The sequence below is a fragment of the Pochonia chlamydosporia genome, assembly GCF_001653235.2.
Source record: "Pochonia chlamydosporia 170 chromosome Unknown PCv3seq00010, whole genome shotgun sequence".
In the NCBI taxonomy this organism is placed as follows: domain Eukaryota; kingdom Fungi; phylum Ascomycota; class Sordariomycetes; order Hypocreales; family Clavicipitaceae; genus Pochonia; species Pochonia chlamydosporia.
This window is the reverse complement of record NW_019154045.1, coordinates 123,228-135,643: the sequence shown is the minus strand read 5'-3', so window position 1 is coordinate 135,643 and position 12,416 is coordinate 123,228. Positions and strand designations below refer to the sequence as shown.

General features: G+C 50.3%; 1 protein-coding gene across 1 annotated transcript; it reads left to right on the top strand.

Moving 5' to 3' along the window:
- Nucleotides 1-4,815: 4,815 nt before the first annotated feature.
- VFPPC_10324 (Ran1-like protein kinase) lies at nucleotides 4,816-6,406 on the top strand (the record flags this gene model as incomplete). Its single annotated transcript, XM_018288712.1, has 2 exons — nucleotides 4,816-5,500; nucleotides 5,565-6,406. The coding sequence occupies 2 exons, from the start codon at nucleotides 4,816-4,818 to the stop codon at nucleotides 6,404-6,406; spliced, it is 1,527 nt and encodes a 508-aa protein (XP_018136739.1).
- Between the last annotated feature and the right edge of the window lie 6,010 nt (nucleotides 6,407-12,416).

Here is a 12,416-nt window from a genome sequence, read left to right as displayed (position 1 = left end):
GCTCAGCCACCCACGGCAATCAGCGTTTGGAGATGGGTGCAATGTGCTCCAGATGGCCACTGCCCAATGAGATGAACAAGCCTCGTTCAACTTGGCCACTCACATCTGCAACAGCTAATCCAGGGTGGCGAAGGCCGGCATGCAAGCCATGGTTGTTTGCTTCCAAAACTTGGATAGCTCGAGGCCTGGCTTGGTGGTTGGTCGAACATTTGCACAGGCCAGACGGGCAAGACGGGGGAGTTTGATTGATGGTGGATTGCAGATGGAGAGAGGCAGTAGATCTGGCGCCATGCACCAATTGGGACTAGTGCATAGTCCCGTGATTTTGCGCTCGCTGCAGTCATCCACATCTGTCCACTTCTCGATGTTGCACAACAGTAGTTGGGAAGGCGCGACACAGCCGCAGACCGCTCTCCCATTCAAGAAGGGGCGGGTTTGTGCTGGTGGTGTCTGGTTGCCAAAGACCTTCGTCAAGACTGGTCATCTCGATGTGTCAACATCTCAACATCCTGCCTTCAGCCATCTTCACTCCCAAACTCGACAAGCCCCAAAAGCGACCCACGGGTTGTCACACATCAAATCCTCTCCTTCTCCTCCAATGCCTCAACTACCTAGGTAGACAGCCTGATTTTTAATCAGCATACCTCTCCAAGACCTTTGGCATGAATCGCGCAGGACCAAGCTCAGGTGCTCGCGGAAATAGCATCAAGAGAAGTACCAGATTGTGTCCCCGCACTCATTGTGCAGTCTGTTGCATGCCATAGTTCGACCAACGAATGGAAACCAAGCCTTCGGATGTGAGGTCTTTGCAATATACTACCCTGCACTATGTCAATATCACACACACCTTGACACCATACCACTTCCACCCACGGATCAACAAGCGAGGGAAAGTGACCATCATCATGAAATACGCATTACGTCGACCGATCTCTTTGCACCTCGGACGCAATTGGTGGGCTCAACGTCCCAAACTCTTCTGTGTGAATCATGTTCTACAATTAGCAGGAGTTTCCAGACCTGGAAATCTGAGTCCCTGGAATTGAGCAATTTTCCTTTAAGAATATCGGCACTGTACAGTACGTACTCCGTATGGTATTCCGTGTTTTACATATCTCAAATTAAACAGGTGTTTCGGGGTTCATACTGTGACCCTCTTATGCTTTGTGTTTGAAGCAACAGCCAAACGTCGCTCACAAGGAACGCATACCAGGGCCAGGACAGTACCACAGGAATACCCTGACACAATACAAAGTCACTATCACACGGCGGCCTGCTTTGGCGAAAGACATCGAATTTACCAGTTGCCGGAGTTCAATATTCACAAACACGGCATGTACGGCAGAAGTTGCAACGTCAGTTTCGCAGTACGTGCCCAAGTCAACAGATTATTTTCACCTAGACCGATTTGTTCACCACACTTGCCGCCATCCTTGTGCCCATGAATGCAACAGGTTGGTGGCATCCATACCTGTGTCACTGACGCATGGTAGTCCACCATCAGGTGAGAGCGAAGGTCATAAAGCCAGAAACGACGCATTGCACTTTTCATTATGAATGTCTTGGGTAGCACAGGGTTCTCGGCGGGGCTTTGGAGTTGTTGTATTGGACGCCTCCTCTGCTCCGGTGCTCTGCAATGCACTCAACCCCTTCCAGCTCCATGCTTCAGTGGATGATCAACATCAACGGGACCGCCTCACTGTTCGGCAGCGACGGGGGCCATGGCGTCTTCACGCTCAATTCTGCCTGTTCAACTACATCTTACTGGCTCGTGGCGGCGACTTGAGCGAGGCTGCTTGCAGCCAACGGGCCACTAGTGAAGTGGATGGTGGTGCAGAGCTTCCGGGATCCGGCTCTAGCTCCCCAATCAGACAACGTATCCTCATGCAAGTCTCTCTTTTGAGTGCATGTCCGTGCTTCACATATGCCTGCTCCTTGTTGTTCGAGGTGCAGGTGCGGGTGATATGCCCAATTTTGCTGGGTCTCGATGGGAAGCGCGGCCGAGTTGAGTGAATGAAGTCAGCAAACAACGCGGAGAGAAATGGTTGGAAGCCACCAAGCCCGGCTTCTGTCTTTTGGGACGCCTGTCGTGGTGTTGAACATTACCAAGCTCCAAGTCGCAGGCCCTGATTCGATTGATATGTGTGCCGACGGGTTCTGTTTCAAACCAGGTTCAAGACGGCGCCTGATACTGCTCCTTGCTTCTCATAAGGCCCCAAAAGGCTCTCATCTACCCAGCGGTTTGCAACACATTCTGGACAATGAAACGGCAGATCGAGTTAAAGTAAAGAAAATTGTTCTTTCTTCTCCTGTGATCTGTCGGACTCTTCGATCGGGCCTCGCTTTCTCGGCTTCGCCACATCAAAATCTCGGATTTCTTGGGCAGTGCCAATACCACTCAATCCGTGGTCCCCTTCTGTGGCGCCGTACGCAGTTCTTCCGATACTTGCATTGTGGGCGCAGCCACTCAGACGCGTCAAACGTGGCGATCTCTCCAGCGCATTTCAAGTGCATAACTGCATGGACTTCAGCTTATTGGTCAGTGGACGGCTTATGCAGACTGGCATGCATGGTCTATTGGCAAACACCTAGCAGGAGGAGTTGAAGCAAGGCAGCATTCTAGCTCAGCGATTTGCCCTGGTGGAGGTGTGTGTACACTGTCAAACAGTGCCGCAGCTGTCGCTGAGAACGAAACGGCAGCCTGTAATCATACCTGCTACTCCATTCTATGAGTTGGATTGATGTATCTAGGTTGATGAGTGCAGGCACTCAACAGCCCAAATCTTATCGGCTCCGTCGGTGGCAGAAAGTCTTCCTGTTGCCGCGAAATATGACGGCGCCTTTTGATACTATCCTGAGGAAACCAACATGCCGAATGAGCCATGATTCTTTGAATTCCATTACGACTACTCAGGAAAGAGACATCATGGCACAACTAATGTCTAGATTAGAAGACAAGACAGCCCAAACAGCGATGGGAGAGATGGGGAAGCGGTTGTCATCTGCCCTTTCCAAGCAGGACTTTGCTTGCCTGGCAAGGTTCACTTTCCATACCAGTTGTTCATGGTCACTGAACTAAGCAGCCCATGTCCTCTGCAGCAAAGTTTTGGACTCGGTGTCAAAAAGTTTGTTTGTTTTGCCAATCAGTGTGCCAGATTTTGCTGTTTTGTCTTGTCTCCTTACTGTCCAGTCTACGGAGTAGCTGTCCATGTTCTGCCTTGGCCCTGGCTCCCTCGCTTTGCACTTGGAATACCACCGATGAGAACTGAATAGTACAACTCAAAAGCCAACTACCTGGCAGACGGAAGGAGCGTGCTTCTGTGCACCTGAATGGCAAATTTTTCTTTCCCTGAGGCGAACTTGAGCCGTGAGGGAGAGCGGACCATGGCAAGGCCACATGGTCATGAGCAACGATGCGAGACTTCAAAAGTCAGAGACTGCTAGCAGTATTTTTGGAGGTGTCAGCGGAACAAGTTTTGCCAGCAAGCAAGACAAGGACACACATGCATACATACACACACACACACACTCGGACGCCCACACCTCTTTCACCCAGGTTCACTGACACACTGGCTGGACTGGTGGTCGGAAAGCACATTGCTGAAAGGGAAGGGTTCAAACTGGGGATTCTGGAGGCACTGCCCCTAGCTTGCCAGTGCAGTGTTGCCAGTCACACTCACCTTCCATGGCGTTTCGCCCGATGGTCAGGGATCATCGCGATGAGTGACTCTTTGGCTGGATCAATGACAGGGGGGTTGGAATTGCGCTCGTTGGACTCTGGACAACTTGCGATCCATCTCTGGTCAGGCCAGTTTCTGAACATTCTCTGGCGTTGGCCAAGTTGGTGGCGTGGGTCCATGCCTGGCGTTAGTCCAGAAGGCAAAATGGGCTGGGCGGCGGCCCATGACACAACAGAACCACTTTATTTTGGTGTGTCAGACTATCCTCGCCTCTCGTATATTGCTCAGCGTCACCACACGATACAGGATCCCTGCCCGTCGTTAGCCTCGGACCCTCACCCCCCTTCCCTTTCGACGCGGCCGAACCTTTTGGCGCAGTTAAGAATAGCTGTTGCAGTAGCGCTTTGCTGATGGTCTCCCCACCCCTGCCGGCTAAGACAAGATAGCGTATGGAGCATCCATGTCATTAATCTGCCCACCCAGGTCAGCTAGTTTCTGTGATGAGGCTTGTGGGCCCACGGTGGCCTGGTGTGGATGTTGTGGATGCTCCACGCAATCGGTACGTATCTCTTGTCCGCCTCAGGGTTTCCAGAGAATGTCTGTGGTCTGTGTCTGGTGTGAGGTTTTGTGACGGATGAGTGGTCAAGGTGTGGACCAGCCTTCATCGTTATCTACCTGTCGCTGCCCGCCTCAATCTTGATGCATATACCACTTACACGCTTCAGCAACCTACTTCACGACTTTCCTTCAACCTCCCTTTTACCAGCCATCTTGCTACCGGATTGTTTGCTCCAAGGTCACCTATTCCTACAACGACCCGTTCCTTTAATCAAGGAGACCTTTGTACTTGTTGTTTTGGTCGACCAAGTTTCCTTGCCTGACCGATATTCTTGACCCGTTGATTCGGCTGTCAAGTAGACGTTGTTTTTGCGACCTTTTGAAACAAACTGTTTTTATATACTTCAAAATCCGGAAGACACACTCGACTATATATCCTTGGCTGGGTATAGGAATTTCTTTGTTCTCCATTGGATCCGTTAAGTTCGCCGGATATTATTTCCTCTTGAGCTTCACCCACCGGAGAACTTGATAGTATTCCGAGGCGTTTCCTTTCTTCTCCTCTCACCACCATATAATGCAGCACCATGCGCCATTCGGATATCCTACGCCCCCAGCATCCCCCGCCTACGACAATTTCAAGTGTGGCAACAACCAGCAGACATACTCGGTCACTCCATTCCAGTCCAGATGCATCCCGTTGGCCCCAGAGCAGAGATTAGGAAGACTTCTGGAGGGAAAGCTTCAGTTGACCGAGGTGCTCGGGACCGGCGCCTATGGAGTAGTCTACGCTGCCATCGATGTAAAGACTGGTGTCCGGTATGCTGTCAAGTGTCTGAGCAAGTATAATGCCGATGGTACTCCGTTGGAACGACGCCAGGTTGCCTATCAACAACGGGAGATCAGACTTCACTACCTTGCCTCAGCGCATCCCAATATTGTGTCTATGCTCAAGATCGTAGATGACCCCGATTGCATCTATGTCATCTTGGAGTATTGCCCAGAAGGAGACCTGTTCCTCAACATTACAGAGCTTGGCCAATACGTGGGTAAGGACCAACTCTCCAAGAAGGTTTTCCTGCAAATCGTCGATGCCGTTGAGCACTGCCATAAACTGGGAATCTACCACAGAGATCTGAAGCCTGAGAACATTCTGGTGACGGATAATGGAAACACCGTCAAATTGGCCGACTTTGGCCTTGCCACTGCGGATGATCGCTCCGAGGACTACGGATGCGGCTCGACCTTTTACATGAGCCCTGGTATGTGTTGAACGTCCCTCGCACTTGATTACTACCATGCAGATATTTCTAACCAAAGCACCAGAATGCCTCAATCCTTCAACCCGGAAACCCTACTACATGTGTGCACCCAATGATGTCTGGTCATTAGGAGTCATTCTTGTCAATTTGACTTGTGGCCGCAACCCATGGAAGCAGGCCTCTTGCCAGGACTCTACCTATCGGGCCTACACCCGATCTCAGGAATTTCTCAAGACAATCCTTCCCCTGACTGATGAACTGAATGATATTCTGGGCAGGATTTTTTGCCCCAACCCGGAGATGAGGATCACCTTGGCTGAGCTGCGATGCCGCATCATGGCTTGCTCTCAGTTCACGGTGCCAGCATCCCAACCGTTGTCCATTCAGCAACACCAGCCAGTCTCACCACACATCCCCGAATACGTTACCGATGAGGACGCCATTGTCGATGATTACGAATACGACTCTCCTCTCTCACCAGCCAGCACCACGTCCGATGAGGGATCGCTCACATCTAGCGGCTCCACCATTGATGACCTGGATGACGATGATTTTATGCAAGAACAACAACAACAGCAACACGACGCTCCTGTCTCTTTTACTCCGGTGACCTATGGGCCAGAGGACACCAGAGACTTGGGAATTTACCATGGCCAAGGCATACCGCAACAGTTCACTGAACCCAGAGTAGTACCTATACCGATTCAAGTGCAACAGCAACCAGTGGTCTGCCAACAAACACCAGTGCCCATCCAAGCGCCGGTGCCTGTGCACGCGCCTTGCCAGCCTAAATCGTTCTTCCCGCTGTGGGAAGTCGTCAGATACGTTCAACAGGTTCCTATGATGCAACATCCTGTTGCCTTTCAACAAGTTCCCTTCATCCCCTCATTCCAAGGTTGCTATTAAACACGCAACACCACGTTCACAACATAGTCGATGGGACCCTCCTTTGCAGACAAAAAGGACAACGCATAATCCACGACATCACCGGATAAAATCGAAAAGTTTTTAATATTTTCTTTCTTCTCGGCTCTTTAAAAACTGGATTATCGGGTCTACCAAAATTTTCGGGATCTTCACATCTTCCACCTTGTATCTATTCACACCAACTCTTCTGCACTGTCGGTTTCGACAAGTTCGCAACTTTTGTTTTTGAGCCATATTTTTTTCAACCAGCGTGGAGTTAATCTGATTCCAAGGACGGCGAGGTATCTGCGATTTGGAATTTTTTTGCAGGGCCATGACCCTCTCAGCAACGGCGCAAGACACCTCCAGGTGTTTCAAAACCAAAAACATGCGGCTGCCAATATTATTTTTTTCCGTTAGAGCATGCCTTTGGAGAGCAGCGATTTTTTTTCTTTTTTGAACAGGATGGGACACGGCCGCGAGATTTACGACGAAGCAAACATATTTTAATCACTGCACTTGGACACGGAAGAGGATCCATGGCACTGTGACATTCACTTGGAGACGGAAATCAGGAATATTTGTCTCGACATTTCTACATTTCTTTTTTTTTTCCTTGTTCGGGATATTCTACTGGGTACGATAGGGATGGGCATTTCAAGTGGGAGCGGAATGTTTGGGAATTTTCAAGCGGTGTTATTTGATTGTGAAACATAGAGAGATGGATGGGCTCCGAAGCCCGCCGCAAGCCTGAAAAGAAGGCGATGATGGGTAGCATAGTCGTGGCCAGGAGCAGCTGGAAAAGCTTTTTTGGACCAGACTAGCACGTCCAGGAGACGAAGAATCAACAAACATTGAACTACATTCACCTTTTGCCAATTTCACTTGTGATCCAAGTACAGTAAGGTATAAACATGTTGCCGTGTACCAGTGCCAGACAATACTTGATACTGGCTGACGTGTGAGCACTGCCTCTTACGGTACATTCTTGCCGTGAAACTGATACTCAAACTCACTCGGGTGTGCTCCACTCTGAAACGGAGTCTTTGACGAGGCCTCGTGTTCCGGCAAATCTTGCAACAGGTTCAATTTTCGATTGGAAAGTGGATATGCAATGAGAGTTTGGTGATTGGGAGCGGGAGCCTAGAAGGTGGTCGGAAGAGTCGGAGCTCCACCGGATTTTTCTTGGCCTGGCGCCATCCTAGGAGGAGAGGAGACTTGGGCGGAGATTTGTCGGCTGTGAAAAGTGAAAGTTTGATTGTTGATGAGCTCATTCCAAAGTGGAAAGTGGTCTTGTCAGTTTAGTCAGTCCACGACATGCGCAGTCTGAGCTGACGTCGTGGCCGTGGCTTGGATGGATATACCGTCTCGGTTGATGTGGAACATTGGGCCACATAATAAAAGACGAATGATACTATGCCGTACGACGCTTCATCCAATATCCATGTACAAGCAGGCCAGGGCAGTGGCAGTACTTTCCCCGAGGAGTTACCTACCTAGGTAGATACGTACGGAGTACCGGACTATGCGCACAATACGGAGTACATTTCAAAGGAATGTGAGCAAGTACTGTAAGCTGGACTGAGTATCTACACACGTAGGTAGTATCTTCCTCATGGCCCGTCAGCCTCGCTGAGCCATCCTAATCTCCTGGTATTAGCCGGGCGCGAAAAATTGGCAAACGCAAATCCCACAGGCTCGACAATGTCAAATTATTTCCCAATATAGACACCACGGAGGGAGCCAGGGTACCGACATGGTCACATATCATCTGCCCTCCCAAGGGACCCAGACGGCTGAATTGGATCTCGGCAGCTGTCGTCACTGCAATAAAGCCAGCGTTTTATGAAGAGTAGCGTAGGAACGGATTGGACTTGTGTGGACCTCTCCCATCTGCGGAAGCTGAGTGGTTGTGGGATATTACTACTGCACAAAGAACCAAGGCCAAGAGCAAAATAGCCAAGACTTACGGATGCAGAGACGGGGCGTTTGGCCATGTTGCTGATGGACATGTTTAGGGATTGGATCATCCGGGATGTTATCTGCGTCCGGCTTAGCGCGGGACCTGAGCTTTTTTTGCTTGCTTCCCAAAACCCTGACGAGATCGCGAAGAAACGAGTTGAAGAGTGTGATGGGAAAGCAAATAAGAGCTAGTCCTGCAAAATGCAGATTGAGAGGCAGGCGAACCGGGGGGGGAAGGGGAAGGGAAACGAAGCCACAAGTTGGACTGGGATGAGTAAACCACTTGTGACACGACGCTGCCAAGTATGTGCCGCGATTGGCTTTTTTTCTTGTGGATTGGACTGCTTTCCTTCTGGTTTCTCTTCTTTGGATGAAACTCGAACGTCTTGGATCCACTCGTACCAAATTTTCTCTTTGCTTTTCACGGCCTTGTAGGTGGAGTTGCGTTGATGGTGGTGGGTATTCGGTTGTGATAGGGGGAGGAGGAGGAGGAACTTGCCAGAACTGCAACTGCAAATCTGAGTGGTTTTTCCATGTTGGTTGGGCTTGCATGCTTGCTGCAGATGAAGATGGTAGCGATGCAGTAGTGGCCTTTGGGGAAGAAAAGGATGGTGTGGTCCCGGCCATGATAGGTTGACTGATGGAGAAAGTGTGCGTTTGGATATTACGGGCAACGGGTCATCTCTTGGTAGGCGCTCTCCGGGGAACAGGTCTGTTTGGTTGGGTTGTCTCGTTTTAGGCTGATGAGGGCCAGAAAACGAGCCCAATCATGGGGAACAGCGAACGTTGTTTGGAAGGATGGGTTGTGATGACAAGGATGAACCATGAGGAAGACAGGAAGGGGGGACAGGGAAATACAGGTGATTGGCCTCGCTGGCAGCTCCGTCGTAAGGTGAGGAATGCAGAGGGTCACGCTTTGTGTGTGCTGGATGGTTGTGGTTTTTGGGGCTGGAGTTTGAGTTTGGGGTTGTTAGTGATGGGTGATGATGGTGGTGTGAGGTGATGATGATGATGATGAGGATGAAGGTCAAAGTGAAGCTGGTGGATGAGATGTTGGTGGGGCACAAAGCACAGCACTGCGCTGCACAGGCATTCTTTGATACATGCAGTCTGTTGGTTCTGGTGGTTGTCATGATGCTGTCCAATGTGAGATGGTTGAAGGATCATGGTGTTGCGCCCAGCCTCACGGAATGCCTTTCTGCGGCTTGACGGCGAGCTATTCTACCGTGTCTGTCAACAAACATCTCAATGGTAGTCCGTGCCGTGAGACTTTGCTCGTACATTGGTCAAGATTTTCGGTCTACCGGCGTTCTTCGTAACGAGTTGCTTCTTTGCGAGCCAGCTTCAAAAGTGCTTTTCTCCAAGAAACTATTGCCATATCCAAGCCACAACCACATGTCGTCGGCATTCCACCTACAGTATCTACACATGTCATTGTTGCATGGCATGCACAATAATGCCACCATATTTCCAACCAAACATGCAAACTAGATGGTGTTGAAGCCCATGTACTGTCACGCTCGGTGCTTGACCGCCAACTAATATTGGCCCCCCTGCATCTATCAGAGAGGCTGAAGTATGGGCTTTGTCGGCTGCATGCATTAACAGCATGTAGCTTACTGCCACCACTTTGTTCTCTACAGGTCATCTCTCCGATATTACTGGCCACAAGGTCCAAGACTTGTGGGTGGTGGTTGGTAGTGGTGGTGCGGCTGCATCCCTTCCCCTTCCCTTCCCGTTTCTGCATCCTCCGTCCCGTGAGGTCCAAACATTGCCCATGATCCTTCCAATCTTATCAGTGATCTGGACATGCACCAGGGGAGGGTAATACGTACAAAGTCTGAGTTGGGAAAAAGCGCCATTTTTGTCCCGGTGTTGCATCCTACTCATCCAATATCAAGGCGAGAGGGCTGCCGCACACGCGAAGGCGTCGTGACTTGGACGCATGTGCCGAGCGGAGAAGGGTCTTTTTCACAAGGCGGTTTTTGCTATTTCAGAAAGCCGAGTTTGGTCGATTACGACTCTTTGGGTGCCATCCGCATGCCTTGGTAATCTTATCAGGAAGATTATGCCTGCTGGATGGAACGCCTTCCGTCTAATACAGATTTCCGCCTCTTGATGCAGCCCAAAGCTTGGGTTCTGCTGCACCGATATGTACGAGATCGAGAGTGTTTCTTTTCAAATGTGCCGTTCATCGCACTGGTACGGAGTAGTGGAAATGATTATTCTTTTTCTCACCGCCATGTCCCGGCTCGTCGATATTCCATCACGACGGCGCTACGCACCCCAAATCTACAAGTACAGGCGCTTTCTTTGTATCCAATACATGCCATGTGCCATGTAGTTGCGCATTTGGAGAGCCCTAGCTCATGCAAAAGGTCATCCAACGCCTCCTGGCCACCACGACAAGGAAGGACCAAGCTCAGAGACAAAGGGCGAGCAATGTAGGCACATCATCGCTCACGAGCCTATTATGATGCATCCGTGCGTCTGTTTTTGACGGTAAAACCACTAGACAAGGTGTCACTTTCGGACCAAAGTACATATCGTGCAGTATCCTCATGGTAATTCGTGGATAACGAGAAAAAGTAAACCGATGCACCATGGCTTTCGGGGGTGGCGCTGCCGAGCCCGCATTGTACATCTCGGATCTTTTGATATGCGTGTTTTATCTTCTTTCAACGGTCATCCTTTGCCTACTACTGGGTGAATGTTTCACAGGTCGTTTCCTTTCTCGACAGTTTTCCCCTTTCCTGCCTCATTGCTTTTCTGATGGCGCATGGAAGGACATAGAGAGTCTGGAGAAATGGCCCAAGGTCTCATGCAAGCGCCTTTGGAACAGCCAAAAGACCCCAAGGCTTTGCTTTTTGTTTCACGGTAATTCTGCGGATCGTGCATTCGGTATTTCAATCTTCCTACTGTCGATCTTGTGACATGTAGAGTTTCTTTTTCCATCTAGCGCGTTGCTCACCGCCGGATGGAAGCAAGCACTCAAGCAAGCAAGTGTGATGTGCATTCTGGATATTCCCATCTTTCCTTGCATACACGGCATAACAACACGCCGGATGGAGTTTACATTTTCTTTTTGACGTGTTTCAATATTCAATGTGCTCGTGACTTCCCGACTGGATCGTGCGTCTACGACATGCCTCCTTCGTATGTATGTGCGTATTGGAGAGACAAAGCGAACCCTACCAGACCAGTAATTACCAGTCCTTTTTGTGTTCACATGGTTGCTTGCTTCTTATGCGCCGCCCGGTCTGGTCCCCTTTTTCTTTCCCATGTGGTGGCGACTCAGGCTTGCATGCCACACATTTCTTACCTTCCATATGCTGTGCCTGTCTTTGTCTGTCTCTGCCTCCCTCACCACCACGATCAATGATATGATTCGGCTCACACGGATCTCTGAATTCCTCATGTCGTGTCGCCACGTAGCCAGCCGTGGCCCCCACCACTCTCAACTTTGTGTCGTAGGACAGAAAATGCTGGACATCACAAGGTCAATGTGACACCAAACCGGGCGGCCGTCCCGCAATGAAACCCGACTGGCGTGCGTATTGTTTCTCAAGTCTCTCTCCCGTCCAGCTGACCACCGAGTACTACTAGACCAAGGGGACCAGAGGGCAGAAAGTAGAAAGCAACTAAACTGGGACAACGCATCAAAGAAGAGCAACCTTCTTTTGTCACCACAACTGCAGTTGGCTGGACTTGGCTTCACGATCCCAAGTGGCTAAGATCTAGAACTGACATGTTATGTATCTCTCGGCATCTCTACTGGTCTGTTAGCACCCTTCGGCCAAATTCGGTGACATGGCAAAGTGCGAGTGAGGTCAAAGACAGCATCTTTCTCGGCCGTGAGACCACCTGGAATGGACCCTAGCTGCATTTGCTGACTGTGGTGTTTGGCTCTTTTTCACCTGCGGTGCATCCCAACTGCCGACCTCCGCCTCTGACGGCTGAAATGCTTATTACAGGTGCCGATATTCGATTCGTCCTCTTTCGTGTCGCTGTGCCGTGGCCGCGGCCGCGGCCGAGTGATTCTATTCGG